This window comes from Lolium rigidum, chromosome 3 (genome assembly GCF_022539505.1).
Source record: "Lolium rigidum isolate FL_2022 chromosome 3, APGP_CSIRO_Lrig_0.1, whole genome shotgun sequence".
Lineage (NCBI taxonomy): Eukaryota > Viridiplantae > Streptophyta > Magnoliopsida > Poales > Poaceae > Lolium > Lolium rigidum.
In genome coordinates, this window is record NC_061510.1 from 4,533,009 (window position 1) to 4,551,685 (window position 18,677).

The 18,677-nt window shown below is 45.9% G+C and overlaps 2 protein-coding genes and 1 pseudogene across 3 annotated transcripts; 1 reads left to right on the forward strand and 2 right to left on the reverse strand.

The window, feature by feature from the left end:
- Positions 1-1,019: 1,019 nt before the first annotated feature.
- LOC124694219 (cucumber peeling cupredoxin-like) lies at positions 1,020-1,757 on the forward strand. The gene has a single exon (XM_047227233.1). The coding sequence runs from the start codon at positions 1,020-1,022 to the stop codon at positions 1,626-1,628; it is 609 nt and encodes a 202-aa protein (XP_047083189.1). The 3' UTR covers positions 1,629-1,757.
- Positions 1,758-2,227: 470 nt separating this feature from the next.
- Positions 2,228-6,945, reverse strand: LOC124701109 (bifunctional fucokinase/fucose pyrophosphorylase-like). Of its 2 annotated transcripts, XM_047233158.1 has the most exons (7): positions 6,862-6,945; positions 6,487-6,766; positions 6,046-6,413; positions 5,348-5,474; positions 4,141-5,160; positions 3,179-3,873; positions 2,228-2,808 (listed from the first exon to the last, which is right to left on the reverse strand). In XM_047233158.1, exons 2-7 carry the CDS (start codon positions 6,677-6,679, stop codon positions 2,410-2,412), a joined length of 2,802 nt encoding a protein of 933 aa, XP_047089114.1. In that variant the 5' UTR covers positions 6,680-6,766; positions 6,862-6,945; the 3' UTR covers positions 2,228-2,409. The 2 variants fall into 2 exon arrangements, with proteins under 2 accessions (XP_047089114.1, XP_047089113.1); XM_047233157.1 differs by lacking the exon at positions 6,862-6,945 and having other exon boundaries at positions 6,507-6,600.
- An 865-nt stretch (positions 6,946-7,810) lies between these two features.
- On the reverse strand, positions 7,811-9,897 carry LOC124694220 (annotated as a pseudogene).
- Positions 9,898-18,677: the final 8,780 nt, after the last annotated feature.

Genomic DNA, 18,677 nt, shown 5'->3' on the forward strand with positions numbered 1-18,677 from the left:
ATGATGTCATCAAATCTCAGTTGCAACTGATGACTAGCACGAATCATGAAGCAAATCTAACGATACTAATGTTTTTTTCCAGTTACAAACTTTATTTACAACTACAACTGAAAAATCTCAATTGCAACCCAACTTGCAACTCATATGCATGAATCACGGTGCAAACATACGGTGTATGACTTGAGTCAAACTAGCAAATCCCATATTTTGTTACTATAGTTGAGACTAAAAATATAATCTATTGTAAGTCATGAGACTAAGATGAAACGTTGTTATCAATTACTCCCTCCGTTTCATTCTATAGTGCTTATTGTTTTTTGGCACGGAAATTAGCACAAGAGTGTTCTTTACACAAGACCCCCTAGATTAACGATTTGAGATCAGAGTAAAATGAAGGAAATCGGTAACTTCCTAAATTAACATAACAAATTCCACAAATCTCTCTGGTTGACTCTCCATATATGTGCAGTCAGGTTATATTAAGGAAATAAAAACATTGCTTCCTAAATCTAAAAAATCGTAGGGGTCATGCATTAGGAATCTCAATTAATTGTTTCCTTTTTGTATGGATTTTTTCACGCATGTTGTGTGGGAGCTGACCGGTAGAGAGGGTAATTAAAAAAGAGCCAAACTACAACCTTATATTCTGAAACAAATGACAGTATTATAGAAAGGAACCGGAGGGAGTATTGTTCTTCATGCCCTCAACCCCTCCCTAATCCGTCTGTCAACAAAAACCATCCCTAATCCGACCGTTTCACCCGCCCGCACGCGGATCACCGGCCGGCGGAGGTCAAACCCGACCAAATTCATCCGCCCGTTGCCTCCGCCGCACCGCCGCTCCCCCTCATAAATAAATACACTCTCTGCACCGCTCTGCCACAGTCCGCGCGCGCGTCCACATGCAAACCAAACCACAAGCACAAGATTAGCTGGTACCAGCACTGTCAATACAAGCAAAGAACCGAGCTTGAGCCGAGCTTCGGACCGAGAAGACACACTCACCCCAGCTCATAACGATGGCTAGCCCGTCGGCGCTGGCGACTCTTGCGGCGACTCTGGCGGCGGCAGTGCTGCTGCTGGCCGACGGGTGCGGCGCGGCGATGTACAAGGTGGGGGGGCTGGACGCGTGGGCGCCGCCGCCAGCCTCCAAACCCGACGTGTACGTGCAGTGGGGCAAGTCGCTCCCCTTCAAGCTCGGCGACTCCCTCTTCTTCCTCTACCCGCCGAGCCAGGACAGCGCGGTGCAGGTCACCGCCAAGGCCTTCGCCGCCTGCGACGTGTCGGACCCGGTGCTGGCGCTCGACGACGGCAACTCCGTCTTCAACCTCACCGCGCCGGGCCGGGCCTACTTCACCAGCTCCGCCGCCGGCCACTGCCGCAAGGGCCAGAAGCTGTCCGTCGACGTGCCCGCGGCCGACGGCAAGCTCCTGCCGCCCTCCGCCGACGACCAGGCCGCGCTCAAGGCCCTCGCGGCGCTCCCGCCCGCCGCCGCGCCCGTCGAGGCCCTGCCCTCGCTCTCCGACAACGGGGACGACTCTGCTGCCGGGACACGGGGGGTCGCCGGCGCCGGATCCGCGGTGGCGCTCGCTGCTGCGGCCGCTCTGTCTCTCGCTCTGTTCCTGTAGATTCGGGAGCTTCTTGCTTGCTGCTGCTACTCACAACTCTTCTTCCTTCCCCATTCATTTGATTTTTGATACGGACAGACGACCTTGATGTGTATTTGGATTATTAATCGATGTGGATTGGCACATTTTGATGGATGAGCACTTGCACTTCCTCGGATCCCCAATTCTTTGAACCATTTTTTAACTTTATATCTCTCTCCCCCAATTTACATTTTCAAATCAATTGATGTAAAATTGGAGATGTTTCATTCATCGCTGCATCATTAATTCTGAATTTCTAGGAGTACATACAAATCTAAGCGCAAGTAATTATCCGCTAGTGTGATCTGTTCATCGTCGCATTAGGCTGTCACACAGCTCATGTGATGGGGGAGAGTGGGACGCCTGTGCTCGGCGCACATGGTGGGTACGGAACAAAACAGGTTGCCCCCAATTGCGTCTCTGTCGGTGCCAAGACCACAATTTATTCCCTGGACCGGCCAGGAATCCATGCCATTCATTTCATCTTGATTGATTCATTGCCAGGAAGAAACTCGAATCTACTAGCTCCTTGTATAATTTATTTATTCCGTAAATGTTTATATTCTGTTTGCAACCGGTTGTCTGAATCATCTGCCCAATGTATTACTGAAAACGAGTGCTACACCTGGTCCAGTATGCAATGCCTGAAGCAGAAAGTACAAAATGACAGCAACGAAATTCTCTTCATCCTACATACAGTATACCACAATGATTACAGTAAGGCGACAAAGCTTCCAGATTGTCATGCGCTCTCTCCTCGTCATCGGGGCATGGCGACGCTCCAGTCGTACACCTTGACATCAAACGCGGCGGACTCCCGGAGCGCCCGCCTGAGTTCACCTGCACAACTCACGCTCCTGGCCAGCAGCAGGGCGAAGCCGCCGCCGCCGGCTCCGACCAGCTTGTACCCGCAGCAGTACGGGGCGGCGAACGCGAAGAGCTCGTCCACGGCCCTGTTGCTGCAGAACGGGTCCAGCTCCTGGTGCAGCCTCCAGGCCTCCAGCATTATGTCGCCCAGCTCGTCCATCTCGCCGTTCATCAGGGCTTCTCTCCCGGTGTTGGCCAGCTCGGCCAGCCTCTTGATGCTGGATATCAGGAGGCTGTCGCGCCGGAGGTACCGGGTGACGACCTTCTCCAGGACTCGGTGGGCGAGCCTCACCTGCGCGGACCGAAAATAGAGTTCATTCAGGTGTGCTTCAAATACTACGGCCATGCAACAGTGTCTAAGAAAATGTTGCGGAAAATCAATATAGGTGGTAAATGAGTAACATGAACATCACAGAAACAAATGCACTCGTTTTTGAAGTTATACATCGGGTATGACTTGGAGGGACTCTTGTTTGTGCTTTCAAACATTTCAAACTAGAATTTCATTCACCTTTTCCCACATTATAATCTCCAAACCTACACCTCCAAAATGCAGCATCTACATTTACAAAACTCTTAAAAATTCTACTGATTACCGGCACATAGTAAAAATGGGAATAAGTCTCTACATTTGTTTTCTTGGTATCAGCAGAAAAACTTACTTGGCCAGTGAACACAACCAGGAGGCGCTGTTCCAACTCCTGAATCAGCTGAGGAGATGCCAGCAGTGGAACAACCTGCAGGCGCAACGGCTGTTCTGGAAAGCTCTCTGTGCACTTGATTCCAGGATACAGGCCGCCAATTTGATCTTGCCACCCACCGCCCGTGCCCATTATTTGTTCCACTACCAGCACAGCTCTAGCAACATTATCATCACTCGCGTCGTCTTCCATCAGTTGAAATAGACCCTTAACTACAGCAGCTGCTAATATGCTAGAAGTGCCTAGACCACTTCCACGAGGAACATTTGCCCAGGTCCTGATCTTTAGGCCTGACTTTGACAGTATTCTATGGCCAAGGATACCAGTGGCAACAAGAGCAGACTTGACTAGACGGAATGTATCGGCTTCTCGGAATGGGTGAGAGATAGATGACAGATCATCGATATAAACCTTTCGCTCAGCATCATCTTCAATAAGAACTCCATGCTGGTCTTCTGTTGCCTCTATAATAGCTCCAACTGGAAGGCTTCCTTCCAAGCTTATTGCCATGTTCAAAACACAACCTGGACGCTCCAAGCTCCATGGAGGTGTATCACTCCAACCCCCAACAAAGTCAACACGGACCGGTAATTCTACCATAGCCTTCTTAGGATGCAAGTTTCCATTGCTTGAACTCATTGCATCAGTTGATGGTTCTACCAAAAAAAAAATGCATTTCTTGATCAGGATAATAGAAGCGTTTATAGTGAGAAAATAACAGTAATCTCTTTGCCTATCAAGATTTCCTCTGGTTTCATTATGAATACTGGATGCGCTATACTTATTTGTTTGGAATATAATGTTATAGTGAGAAATCTAGATGTTAAAGAACCGTTTCAGTTCTATGGAATTGAGCAGGGGTGTGGCCATGTGGGCCTATTCCTTACAAAAACAAGGGTATTGCCATTTTCTGCAGTCTGTACCTTTAGACCCATATTTTACAGCCGATGAAGTTTCACTTGCAACAGAGGCCCATACTTTCTCTTCAACCATAGATGCAGTAGAAAGATCTCCAGAAGCTCTAAGCAGATCCATTTTGACCTGGTATGCTCTGCTCTGAGGAAGAACGCCAGAATACTGATCCCCGTGACTAGGAAAATATGTAAGTAATTCTTTACAGACTTGTGAACTGGAATCATTATTCACTAACATTTCCTCACATAGCTGAAACAGGTTACGCCCGAGTAAGCCATTAGTCATGCAACTTTTAGCTATGGCAGCTGCAATATCTGCTTGATGCTTGCTAGAATCCGTGCAAAGCTGATGGTAGTCAATTGAACGATGCAGCTCTTCCAAGCTGACTCTCTGTGATTTTCTCCACATGCAACTAACTTCTCCATCTGGGTCATGTCCTGTTCCCATGAGCCACATGCCTACATTTAGCATTTCAGAGGGAGACATGATGGGAAAAAGCCTAGCATTCCACAAGCACTTGTCATGGTTGGATGAGTCCCACATATCCGCATCCTGGATTTTATGATCTTCCAAGACATTTCTCCACGGCTTTCCACAGAATGTCCCGTCCCTCTTTATAGAAACTTTTGGATTGTCATGAAGACCGCAGTAGACCATAACTCTTCCCATGGAGTTTACCAATGGCACTTCCCAGAGGCAATGCCGATCAGGTAATGTGAAACAGGTGGTACTAATAACCTGAGGAGGAGTATCCTCGATTAACTCATCTACATTCACCCCAACCACAATCGACTGAGAACCAATCCTTACTCTGCCTGAGAGTGATGAATCGTAAACCAACGAACCCTCTCCAATTGAGACCCCAGCACAAATTTTGCTAGATAAAATGACAGTTGTAGCAGCAATATCACAAGCAGTTATCTCTGGTATCCAACACATGTGCCCTCGACCTACAAGTGTTGAATATGTGCCCGCCAAATGATCTAGAACCTCAGCAGAAGTACCAAAATGCAAAAAAGTGAAGTCATCTGAAAAGGAAAACAATCCCAACTTAGGATCCTATTTGCGCAACTGATCCAAGAAAACAGATGAACTCATCCAAATGATCCATGAAAATAGAAGCATAACCTTGAGATAGAAAAGCCAACATAATATACTAACACAAAGCAAAACAAGCAATGGAAACAAGTTAACTGTATATAACCAGGAACATACATGAACAAAAGCTGAACATCTTGTGCCTTCCTAAAGCATCAATGAGTTGCCGGCCAAATGGACGGTTCCTCAACCATTCATGCCTGGTTGGTACCCATGCAGCCACAAGATCTTCATATAAACTCAACTGCAATAGATTGACAAGTATGAGCAGACATAATGGAAGTTAACAAGGAACATCTTTAATCAGGGACATGTTTGGCATTTGTTTCAAGTCAACAGTCTAAATTAAACATATTCAGATAAGAACAGTTGGATTCTAAACATCTTTGCAAGAAAATATCTACTTTCCATATGGGCACAGAGTGGACTTTATCCGTCTATTAGTGGTTCAATTTGACAAAAAAAAGTGATCATTCACATAGAGAATGCATATTCACATCCTACAACAGATTTTGTTTGGTTACTAGCATATCAGAGTTAAGAGCAAAATAGACAAGCCCAACATAAAATTCATTCGGTAATTTTTAGGGATAATAAAATGTGCACAGATGCATCAAGTATTTTTGCAGAATAACGGTGCTGACATAATTTCCTGAACCTAGGTTGCATAAACATATGTTGGCTGCTGTGTGGTGCGCAAGTGATTTAGGTATATGCACGGCACACACAAGTGATTTAATAAGATATCAGAAAGGAGAGATCCATGTTTGTTAAATGTTATAGCTCACATATCAATGCCGGAAACAGTAGCTTGCCTCGTTTCTGCTAGTTATGATCTCCTGAATGATGGCCTGGCTAGATGAGTATGCGAGGGCAACAAGCTCCTGCCATGCTTTACCCCTCACAGCTATTATCCCCGTGTCAAGCAGCGGCCGACCATCATCTAGAAAGGCCTGGGCCTCCACAAGCTCACTCATTGTTGGCTTCTGCAGGAGATTATCAACCAAACAGAGAGAGTAATTCCCCCCCTCGGTTCCATCCTTGGAGGCCACAACCACTCCATGGTTAGAGGCCACGTCCAGCGTCGTCGGCACCGTGACGATGCACGCGGCGTCGTCGGGGAGGACTAGGTCCGAGGCGTCGAAGCACGGGAGGACGTCCCCCGTCATTATGAGCATTCCACCTGATCATGCCATATCAATCAAATGGAAGCTATTACTTGAAAAATTGGTAGATGTATGTCTGAAAGCCACAACCTTGGTTCTTGAATGCTTGCCTTGCGCTGGCCGAGATGGCGAGGATGTGGTCGAAGAGCAGCGGGACGGGCCCGTCGGGGTTGTCCCCGGCCAAGTAGGGCACAGGCAGGAAGGCCTTCCCCATGGGGTTCGCCCAGGGCACCCGCTTGCTGTCCCCGCCGGCGTGGAGCAGCAGCACGTGCTTCGTCGCCATGAAGCGTATCACTGAGCCGAGCGGGAGGTCGGCGGGAGAGGAACCGTTTGCTTCGGGGAAGAATTCGGCGATCTCTTCCTCGGAGGCCTGCGAAATTCAGGTGTCATACAGGTCAGGGGAGTGGGAATCAGGCACAGTATAGTGCTGCGGCAGGCGACACGTGGTGGGGAGTGGAGGCTGACCTGGGAGAGGAGGTGGCGGACGAGGGAGGCGACGGCGTGGAGCGTGGCGCCGCCGGAGCCGATGCGGGCGCCGCCGGGGTCCGGGACGGCGAGGGCGGCGGTGGAGGGCGGGAAGCGGCCGAGGCGGCGCGCGCGGGCGAGCTGGCGGTCGTAGAGCGCGGCCTGCTCGGGGCTGGCGGCGGTGAGCGCGACGGCGTCCCAGGCAGGGACCCGCGCCGGGTCGCGCGCCGACAGCCGCAGCCGGCACCACGCCTTCCGCAGCACCGCCGCCGCCTCGTCCGCCGTGTGCGCCCTCCGCCCACGCTCCATCGTCGCCTCCGCAGATCGGAGCGCGCGCTGGTGGGTTGGTCCGGCTCCGGCGAAGTGGTCAGTGGTGTGCCTTGTCAGCGTCGGAGCGCGACACGAGTGGCCCCAGTCAAGTCGAATGTAGTTGGGCTTTGGAGTGGCAGGTAAACCTGGCGCTGCTGCCGACGGTCTATGCCTGTCATCGTGCTCTGCAAATTCTTGTTCACCGATCTCGATTCAGATCTTCACAACTCCAGACCAAATTATGCTAATCGGATATGCTGCATCTGCACAGAAAGTCAGAAACGGTGAGATATCTGCAACTTGTGGCCACCACTACCGACAGTTGCACATTGACATCCGTCAGTTATCCGGTCAAGATCCTTGGGGCCTTTCACATCCGACAGTTATCCAATCAGAACTGTATTATCCTGAATGCAATGTATGGTCAGACATTTGCTACTTTTTTTTTCTCATTTTGAAGGTTACTGCCCATTTGTATGTGATTATTGTGGATTAGGATGCTTCATTCCTTATAGAACCAAAGCGTTGACACTTGCATTTGCACCTGCCTATATTGTGTTTCATTCGTGAAGTTGGACGTTTGTGGCCGCGTGTCTGTCTTCATGTTCTAGTTTTATCTGACAACACATTTCTACCATCACTAGAACAGGTGCAAAAAGACCGCTAGAGCTAGGGTGGTTGCAACTGTTTGCACATCAATTTTTCGGCACAACTTCCCTTCACAAATGGGAACTGCTGGGCGTCCCCCGGGGGATCTGATTCCCCAGCCCCTGGATCCCCAGCGTCGGATCAACCATTTTAACGGTTAGATTTGTATGTAGCAAAAAAACATCTCCCGGCAGCAAATGACTGAAGCAAAAAAACGCTTCGTTCAGAAAAGAAAATAAAAAGGCTGGATTTGCCGGAGGCCTCGCCGGAGACCACGTAGCAAACATATATGCAGATGTAGCAACACCACAAATAAATTGTAGCAAAAAAAATATTAATATGTTACAAGTTGCCGAAGACATCAATGGGAAACCTCATCTGCAACCGACAACAGCGCTGCCCCAAGGTTGCAGCAACTCCATCCGACCAAGAGAGCGATGCACGGAACTGCTAGTAGCAACGCCAGTAGCAACGCCACACGCCAAAGGTAGCAAAAGCCGCCCTCCGCCGGTAACAGCACTTAACACCTAAGGTAGCAAACCCCGGACTCCACCCGTAGCAATGCCAGACGCTCAAGGTAGCAGCACCGTGAACACCAACTCCTGAAGTCGTGAGCTGCCGTATGTAGCACCTCCGTTGGGAGCGACGAAGCTGGAGGTAGTTCCATGGGGATGGAGATGAGCCGCGGAGCCGTTGGCCGGAGTGGGAGCAGACAGCGTGGCGCGCGGGTCGAGCAGAGGCGGGGACTTTGCATAGAGACGAGCTCCGAGACTAGCAGGGAGAGGCAGCCCGCGGGCTCCAGGACGAGGGGTGCGCCAGACGCGCGGAGGCCGGCCGGCTTGCGGTGACGTGGCGGGCGACGCTGGTCGCGGCGGCCGGCGATGGGACGAGGCGTGCGGTGGCGAGGCGGGCGACTCTGGTCGCGGCGGCCGGCCATGGGTCGCGGCGCGCAGCGGCCAACCAGCGTCGTCGGTAGCGTGAGCAGCGGCGGCGCCATGGGTTCCCCGGCGGCGGCGGCCAGCCTCGCTGCGTAGAGTGGAGGAGAGATCCATGCTCGATGGGGTAGTTGGAGAGAGAGATGGATATCTGGGAGAACGATCGGAGGAGGAAGAACGCGTGGGGATAAGATGTACTGGTGGGACCCACGTTTTGGACCGGACACGCGTCGCCCAACCAAGGCGGAGGCTGAGAAGTGAGAACGCTCCATCCCCCGGGGGAATCAGATCATTTTCCTTCACAAATAGCCTTTAGCCTGTCCAGTCCATACCGATCTGCGGCAACCAACAAGTGCTGGAGTGCCACATTTTTATCTACATCAAAATTGCTTGGCAGTGAATCAGTGTATATGAAGTGAAGAAGTGCCTCGAAGATGGCAGGTTCCATGTCATCGATCTTGATGCATTTCATGGTGGTCTCCTTCAGTTCACCAAAGAGCTCCGCCTTGAAGATTGGCGATCGCGCGGCTAACACGTATCTATGTGCACTGAAGAGCTGATCGCGGACACTGAATGTCACGTCCACACCTTCTCCATCCTTCAACATGTTTCCAAAGTTTGTGTGCAGATCCTACTGCGGGACTGGGACTATGACCACGCTTACATCTTCCGTGCGAGGCTCTTTTATGACAGTAAGAACACATCTGATTGTGACGCAGTCGTCATTGCGATCCAGTAGTTCTTGCAGCTTGGGCTTCTCAATGAACTTGGACCAACCCCAAGAACCAGCTACCGGCTGAAAGGTGTGTGCCAGGCTTTCTAGATTGGTAGTAACTTTTCCATCTTTCTCCAGTAAGCTGAAAGTGTACTCCAACTTCGCATCCGTTGTGCCGCTGGAGAGATGCAAGTAGGCCGACATGTAAGGAGGGTTCTCCTCCTTCAAGCCATCAGGGTAGATCCTGATAGTACAGTCGTAGCCACTGACACTGAATGTGCTCGAGCTAACAAACTTGCCGGCACCCATACCCTGGGGCAGCGAGTACCTACTCACTTCGAAGTTGTGCGCGGCAGTGACGCACTCTGTCAGGCATCTGGACGAGGTCTCTGATGTAGGATTGTCAACTGAAGTTGTGTTCTGGTCCATGGTCTGGATTCTGGAATGGAGTGGAACGACCGCGCTGCAAACTCTCAGATCGGGGGGGGGGGTGTTAGGGGGACCGCAGCGGCAAATCGAGGGGGGGGGGGGGAGCTTGTAATTTTACAAAGTTGCTGCTTACCAGGTAGTACTGCCGCTCGCTTGAGTCCACGGTGCAGTGGACTAGTCCGCCTAGCTGAGTTAGTCCTTCGTAAGCTGTTCTTGCTCGCCTCACGGACGAATGCCGTCGATTAGGAGCTCGAAGGCGACAATCAGCTACCGGAGACGGCGGCGGCTGCGACTGTGGGGGCAAAGGTGCAGCTAGATAATGGGCCAGCATGCCACCCAAGCGTACGGGAGCACTTCGGAGTCGGTACAGTCCAGATCGCCGCCGCTTCGACGGGAATTGGCGGTGGGCGGCTGGAGGTAGGGGACGGAGGTACGAGCATGTCTAACATACCCTGTATTTTGCTCGTCCCGTATCAAGGGAATATAGTGTCCTGTATCAAAAATTGATACGCACGAACCATTCCATCTAACAGATCCCTTATTTTACCCCATATTTTAAAAAATGCAAAATCCAGGAGAATTCATAGATAGTTCTTCACATTGATCATAGATAGAAGATATACAAAGTTGCGCGATCCTACTGGATCGCGACTTCTACAATGCTAGCCTAGTCGTCGAGGATGATGAGCGGAGTGGTGGCAGTGGCTCCTCTTCCTCATCGCCGGCTCGCGGCGCTCCGCCGCTGGAGCTCCCCTCCCATGCGGCCTTCCAGGAGCGCTCTGATACGTCCAATTTGCATCACTATTTTATACCATAATTTGCTGTTATTCATTGATATATTTCATATTGGGACACAATACTTATGTTATTTCATCTATTTTGCATGTTTCATGATTATTTGGAGATCGAGCACCGGAGCCGGGATTCTCGCTGGAAAAAGCACCGTCGGGATGCAATATTTCGGAAGATCAACTGTGGAAGGAAGTTTTACGAAAAATCCTATTTTTCCGGATGACGGAGGAAGCCGGAAGGGGGAGCCGGTTGGACCCAGGGTGGGCCCACACCATAGGGTGGCGCGGCCCATGGCTCCGGCCGCGCCACCATGTGGTGTGGGGCCCCCTCGGCCTCTTTCGCCTCCTTTTCTTCGCGAAACCCTTCGTCCCGAAGATCTAAGCCACGAGGAATCCTCACGAAGGGTTACGGCCGCCTCGCGGGGCGGAGAACACCGGAGAGAAAAGAGCTCTCCGGCGGGCGGGAATCCGCCGGGGAAATTCCCTCCCGGAGGGGGAAATTGACGCCATCGTCACCGCCATCGAGCTGGACATCATCTCCATCACCACCATCATCATCTCCACCATCATCACCGCCATCTCCTCCGCAGCACCTCGTCACCGCTGTAGCAATTTGGGTTTGATCTTGATTGTTTGGTAGGGGAAACTCTCCCGGTACTGATTTCTACTTGTTGTTTATGCTATTGAGTGAAACCATTGAACCAAGGTCTATGTTCAGATTGTTATTCATCATCATATCACCTCTGATCATGTTCCATATGATGTCTCGTGAGTAGTTCGTTTAGTTCTTGAGGACATGGGTGAAGTCTAAATGTTAGTAGTGAACTATGGTTGAGTAATATTCAATGTTATGATATTTAAGTTGTGGTGTTATTCTTCTAGTGGTGTCGTGTGAACGTCGACTACACGACACTTCACCATTTATGGGCCTAGGGGAATGCATCTTGTACTCGTTTGCCAATTGCGGGGTTGCCGGAGTGACGTAAACCTAAACCCCCGTTGGTATATCGATGCGGGAGGGATCGCAGGATCTCGAGTTTAAGGTCTGTGGTTAGATTTATCTTAATTACTTTCTTGTAGTTGCGGATGCTTGCAAGGGGTATAATCACAAGTATGTATTAGTCCTAGGAAGGGCGGTACATTAGCATAGGTTCACCCATACAACACTTATCAAAACAATGAAGATTAATCAGCTGTATGTAGCGAAAGCACTAGACTAAAATCCCGTGTGTCCTCGAGAACGTTTGGTCATTATAAGTAAACAAACCGGCTTGTCCTTTGTGCTAAAAAGGATTGGGCCACTCGCTGCAATTATTTCTCTCGCATTTTACCTACTCGTACTTTATTCATCCGTTACATCAAAACCCCTTGAATACTTGTCTCGTGAGCATTTACAGTGAAACCTTCATCGAAACTGCTTGTCAACACCTTCTCGCTCCTCGTTGGGATCGACATTCTTACTTATCGAAGATACTACGATACACCCCCTATACTTGTGGGTCATCAAGACTATTTTCCAAGCGCCGTTGCCGGGGAGTGAAGCGCTATTGGTAAGTGGAATTGGTAAGGAAAACTTTTACCGTTTGTGCTGATTTTATTTACGCTCGCTTGCTATAAGTCATTATGGAGAGATCTTCTCTTCAATTTCTATTTGGAAAATCTACTACTACTGCAACGGTAGTGGATGAGGCGCCAGGTGAGGAAGTAATACCATATAAAATACCTACGAAAATTATTGAACATGTTATGGATAACCGCTATGAAGGGGATGGAACTGTCCATCCCGGTGATCATTTACTGTTTTTGCATGAATTATGCGGGTTATTCAAATGTGCAGGTATTGCTATGAATGAAGTTAGGAAGAAACTATTCTCTATATCGTCTGTCCGGTAAAGCGGCGCATTGGTATAAATTGCTGAAGAATGGTGATTCTCTTGATTGGGAGGACATTGTGCCTTTATTCTATTCCAAATTTTATCCTCCAAGTGAAATTCACAAAGATCGGAACCGCATATATAATTTACGGCCTCATGATGGAGAGAGTATTGCCCAAGCTTGGGGGAGATTGAAGTCTTTAATGCTCAAATGCCCCATTCATGAGCTTCCTGGTAATGTTATTATTGATAATTTCTATGCAAGACTTTCTTTTCAAGACAAGACCTTGCTTGGATACTTCTTGTTCTGGATCATTTACACGCAACAAAGAAGAGTTTAAAAGGGACCTTCTTGATCGGATCCAAGAAAATGCGAAGGTTGGGAGAACGACAAAGATAGAGAATCGGGTATAATTTATGATTATAAATGCATTGAAGCCTTTATGGATACTCGATACATTTCGTAATATGAGTGCTACATATGGCCTTGATTCTCAAGTTGCTGCAAACCTTTATAAAGCTTTTGCCTCTCATTATGAATTGCCTAAGAAGAATTTTGATAAGTATCATGAACCATATAAAGATAAAATTGATTCATCTATTAATAAGTGTGTTGTAATTGAAACTGCTGATCGTGTTATTCCTGAAGCTTATATTGAAAAAACTCCTTTTCCTGCTAAAATGAAAGAGTACTCTGTTATAAATAGTGCGGTTCATAAAAGTGAAAAGAAACCTAGAGAACTCGAAGAACAAATAAAAGTTGAACCTGCTTGTTGCCATAGTTAAAGATCTTGTGACTGAAAATGTGGAGGATGGTCATATTATTTTCACGTGAAGATGCTTCTAATATTGTTTCACATCCTAATAAACCCAAACAAGCTAGTGTTCCTATGCTATCTCGTTAAAATTGGTGATCATTGCTATTATGGTTTATGTGATATTGGTGCAAGTGTTAGTGCTATACCTTATGAGCTTTACACGGAGATTATGCACGAAATTGATTCTTGTGAACTTGAAGATATTGATGTGGTTATTCAGATGGCTAATAGAGAAACTATTTCACCAATTGGTATTGTTCGAGATGTGGAAGTTCTATGTGGTAAGATTAAATATCCTGCTGACTTTTTGGTACTTGGTTCTACTTGCTAGTGATTATTGTCCTATCATTTTTGGTAGACCTTTTCTAAATACTTGTGGAGCTATTATAGATTGCAAGAAAGAGAAAATTTTGACTAAATTTGCTGGTGAATCTTATGAGTTTAACTTCTCTAAATTTACTAAAACGCCTTATAAAGCTGATTTGCCTAGTAATGATTTTAAAATGGAGCAGTGTGAATCTATTGTTCTTGTTCCTAATAATCCTTTGCAACAACATTTGGAGGATAGCGAGAGTGAAGTTTTTAGGAAAGAAAGAGATGAGCTTGAGGAGATTTTTCTTCGCCAACCTATTCTCAAGCATGATTTACCGGTGGAAGACTTGGGTACAACACCGCCACCAAAGGAAGATCCTGTTTTTGATTTAAAGCCTTTGCCAGATAATCTTAAATATGCTCATATTGATGATAAGAAAATATATCCTGTTATTATTAGTTCTAAGCTTACAGAGTTTGAAGAAGAAAGATTATTGCAAATATTGAAGAAACACCGAGGCGCTATTGGCTATACTCTTGATGACTTGAAGGGGATTTCTCCCTCTATTTGCCAACACGCCATTAATATGGAAGATGATGCGAAGCCTGTTGTTGAACCTCAGCGTCGTCTAATTCCCAAGATGAAGGATGTGGTAAGAAATGAGGTATTACGACTTCTTGAAGCTGGTATTATATATCCTATTGCCGATAGTAGATGGGTTAGTCCTGTGCATTGCGTTCCTAAGAAAGGAGGAATGACTGTTGTGCCTAACGATAATGATGAGCTCATACCTCAAAGAGTAGTTCTAGGGTATAGAATGTGCATTGATTATCGAAAAGTTAATAAAGTTACTAAGAAAGATCATTACCCTTTACCATTTATTGATCAAATGCTAGAAAGGTTATCTAAAAATACTCATTTTTGCTTTCTTGATGGTTATTACGGGTTTTCACAAATTGCTCGTTAAAGCTAAAGATCAAGAGAAAACCACTTTTACTTGTCCCTATGGAACTTATGCTTATAGGCGTATGCCTTTTGGTTTATGTAATGCTCCTGCTACTTTTCAAAGATGCATGTCTGCTATTTTTCATGGCTTTTGTGAGAGTATTGTGGAAGTATTCATGGATGATTTTTCCGTCTATGGGAATTCTTTTGATAGTTGCTTGCGAAACCTTGATAAAGTTTTGCAGAGATGTGAAGAAACTAACCTTGTTCTTAATTGGGAGAAATGCCACTTTATGGTTAATGAAGGAATTGTATTGGGACATAAAATTTCCGAGAGAGGTATTGAAGTTGATAGAGCTAAAGTTGAAGCTATTGAGAAGATGCCCTATCCGAGGGATGTTAAAGGTATTCGTAGTGTTCTTGGTCATGTTGGGTTTTATAGGAGATTTATTAAAGATTTCTCCAAGATTTCAAAGCCTCTTACTAATCTTCTTCAAAAAGATGTACCTTTTGTTTTTGATGATGATTGTAAGGAAGCTTTTGAAACTCTAAAGAAAGCCTTAACAAGCTTGCTCCTATAGTTGAACCTCCCGATTGGAATTTACCATTTGAAATTATGTGTGATGCTAGTGATTTTCTCTGTAGGCGCTGTTCTTGGACAGCGAGTAGATAAAAAATTAAATGTTATTCATTATGCTAGCAAGACTCTTGATGCTGCTCAAAGAAATTATGCTACTACTGAAAAAGAATTGTTAGTCGTAGTCTTTGCTTGTGATAAATTTAGATCTTATATTGTTGATTCAAAAGTTACAATTCATACTGATCATGCTGCAATTAGATACCTTATGACAAAGAAAGATGCTAAGCCGAGGCTTATTAGATGGGTACTTCTTTTGCAAGAATTTGATTTACATATTGTAGATAGGAAAGGTGCTGATAATCCTGTTGCTTGATAATTTGTCTAGATTGGAAAATATTGCTTATGATCCTGTTCCTGTTAATGATAGTTTTCCAAATGAACAATTGGCTGTAATAAAGGTGAGCTCGCGAGACAGTCCTTGGTATGCTGATTATGCTAACTTTATTGTTTCCAAGTACTTGCCTCCAACCTTTTCAGCTCAGCGAGAGGAGGAAATTCTTTTATGACTTGAGGCATTATTTCAGGATGACCCACACTTATATAAAGAAGGAGTGGATGGTATTATGCAAAGGTGTGTTCCCGAATATGAACAACAAGAGATATTGAGTAAATGTCATGGCGGTGCTTATGGAGGACATCACGCGGAGATAGAACCGCGCAAAAGGTTCTACAATCAGGTTTTTATTGGCCAACTCTCTTCAAAGATGCAAGGAAGTTTATTTTATCTTGTGATGAATGTCAAAGGGTTGGTAATATCTCCAGACGCAATGAAATGCCTATGAATTATACTCTTGTCATTGAACCGTTTGATTGTTGGGGATTTGACTTCATGGGACCTTTTCCCTCTTCAAAAGGTAACACTCATATACTTGTTGCTGTTGATTATGTTACTAAATGGGTGGAAGCCATACCTACAAAAAGTGCTTGATGGTGAGACCTCTTTAAAAATGCTTTTAGATATTATTTTTCCTAGATTTGGAGTACCTAGATATATTATGACTGATGGAGGTTTTCATTTTATTCATGGAGGTTTTAGAAAAACTCTTGCTAAGTATGGTATTAATCATAGAATTGCTTCCGCTTATCACCCTCAAAGTAGTGGTCAAGTAGAACTATCAAATAGAGAAATTAAATCTATCTTGCGAGAAAACCGTTAATAAATCTAGAAAGAATTGGGCTAGTAAATTGAAAGACGCACTATGGGCTTATAGAACTGCTTATAAAAACCCCATGGGAATGTCACCTTATAAAATGGTTTATGGAAAAGCTTGTCATTTACTTTTAGAACTGGAACACAAAGCCTATCGGGCTGTTAGAGAATTAAATAAAGATCCTAAACTTGCCGGTGATAAGAGGTTGCTACAATTAAGTTCCCTAGATGAATGGAGAAGTGAAGCTTATGAAAATGCTAAACTCTTTAAAGAAAAAGTTAAAAAATGGCATGATAGAAGGATCATCAAAAGAGAGTTTAATATTGGGGATAAAGTCCTATTGTATCGGTCTCGTCTCGGATTCTTTGCGGGGAAATTACTCTCGAAATGGGAAGGACCGTATGTTGTTGAGGAGGTGTATCGTTCGAGGAGCAATTAAAATTAGCTCTCTCCAAGGCAATGCTACGCAAGTGGTAATGGACAAAGACTCAAGCATTATATCTCGGGTGATTCTTATAATGTTGATGTTGATATTATTCGAGTGGAAACACCGGAGGCTTTCATCAAAGGACAAATTGACAGATCCGCCAGAACTCAACTTTGAATAGGTAACATTACTCGGTAATGAAAAGTTCGCGATTTACTTTCCGAACATTATTTTTGTTGTTTTTGGAAAATATGAAAAATTACGAGTTCGAAACGGAGTGGAAAGGACGCACGAGGGCGTGCCACCATAGGCCGGCGCGGCCTGACCTGGGCCCGCGCCGACCTATGGTCTGGCCGCCTCGTCGCCCCTTTCCGACTCTGGTTCGATCTGGTACTTTCCGTTTGTTCTGAAAATTATTATTATAAAATCCCCGGACCCCCGGAGGTCCGTATATCGTTTTCTCGACGTGTCTTGTTTCGAGCTGTTTCTGCCAGGATTTGTTTTAGATCTAGAGCCATCATGTCTTCATCGGGAACTCCGAAGGACAACTCCTGCAAGGATGTTGGCAACTTGTACATGGAGGAGCTGAGGATGCATCCAAAGGAGAAGGAAGCTTGGAAGACAGGATGGAGAAGCTAGAACAAGAGGTCTTCAATTACAAGAAGATGGCCGAGCGTGAAGTGGATATCTTTCACAAGATTGTGTCTGAACTCATTGCTGAACACGAGAAGGAAGCTGCAAAGCTATGGGGCGACATCCTCTCACTTCACGACACCACCAACAAACTCCAAGCTCAACTCTATGACATTCATAATCGGAAGCTGTGAGTATGAAAACAGGTTTAAACATATAAGCCGTGCTTGCTAGTTTCAGGATTCCCGAGACCAAGATGTCATTTGTTGATGGAGAGCCACTATCTTGGAAGTCCGAAGACGGGAATTCATCACCACCATCGCCAAAGGAGTAATCCATCATCGGTATTGGCATCCCCTTGGTTTGTTCCAAGCTTGGGGGAGTGCCGCGGTATCACATTATCATTACCTTTTACTTTTTACTATCAAGTAGTGTCATATCATGAGTAGGGAAGTTATCATATGAGATGGGTTGCAGTGTGGAAGTATCTCTCCTTTAGTTTGTCTATGTATCCCTTGGTGTGAGTTATCGTTATGGAATATTAATGAGAAGTCTTATCATTTACATATTGCACACCTTATTCTAGTTTGCAATTTCTGCTATATGATTGATTTTGATTTTAGTATTGGTACCACTTTGGGAGCATTGAGTTAATCTATTTGGTTTTGGCAAAATTAGCAATGGTCAATAGCAACAACACTTTGAGTTTTAGAAGAATAGAGGAAGTACATGTAGAAAATATTATTATCTTTCTTATCAGTTCTTAGCTTAGTATTCTAAAGTTAAAACTGTTTGTGCTTACAAGTAAGATGCATGATTGTTTCTATCACATGTATATTTGTTTGTTTCCCTCAACTCTTATGCTTGCTAATTAACCTTGCTAGCCAAAGACACATGCTGAGAGGGAATACTTCTCGTGCATCCAAACCTGAACCCAAACCTATGCCATTTGTGTCCACCATACCTACCTACTTGCATGGTATTGTTTGCCATTCCAAGTAAATACTTCATGTGCTACCTTTAAACAATTCAAAACTTACTACTTCTTATTTGTGTCAATGTTTTATAGCTCATGAGGAAGTATGTGGTGTTTTATCTTTCAGTCTTGTTAGGCAGCCTCCACTAATGGACTAGTGGCTTCATCCACTTATCCTATAATTTTGCAATAAGAGCTGGCAACGGGGTTCC

Bases quoted from the DNA above. Each gene is read 5' to 3' on its own strand.
- LOC124694219 (XM_047227233.1), top strand. From the start codon at position 1,020: ATGGCTAGCCCGTCGGCGCTGGCGACTCTTGCGGCGACTCTGGCGGCG.
- LOC124701109 (XM_047233158.1), bottom strand. From the start codon at position 6,679: ATGGCGACGAAGCACGTGCTGCTGCTCCACGCCGGCGGGGACAGCAAG. The intron at 5,161-5,347 runs GTATGTTCCTGG...TTTCCTTTTCAG, and splicing joins GATGTTCAGCTTTTGTTCAT to ATGACTTCACTTTTTTGCAT. The intron at 3,874-4,140 runs GTACAGACTGCA...TTTTTTTGGTAG, and splicing joins TGTAAAATATGGGTCTAAAG to AACCATCAACTGATGCAATG.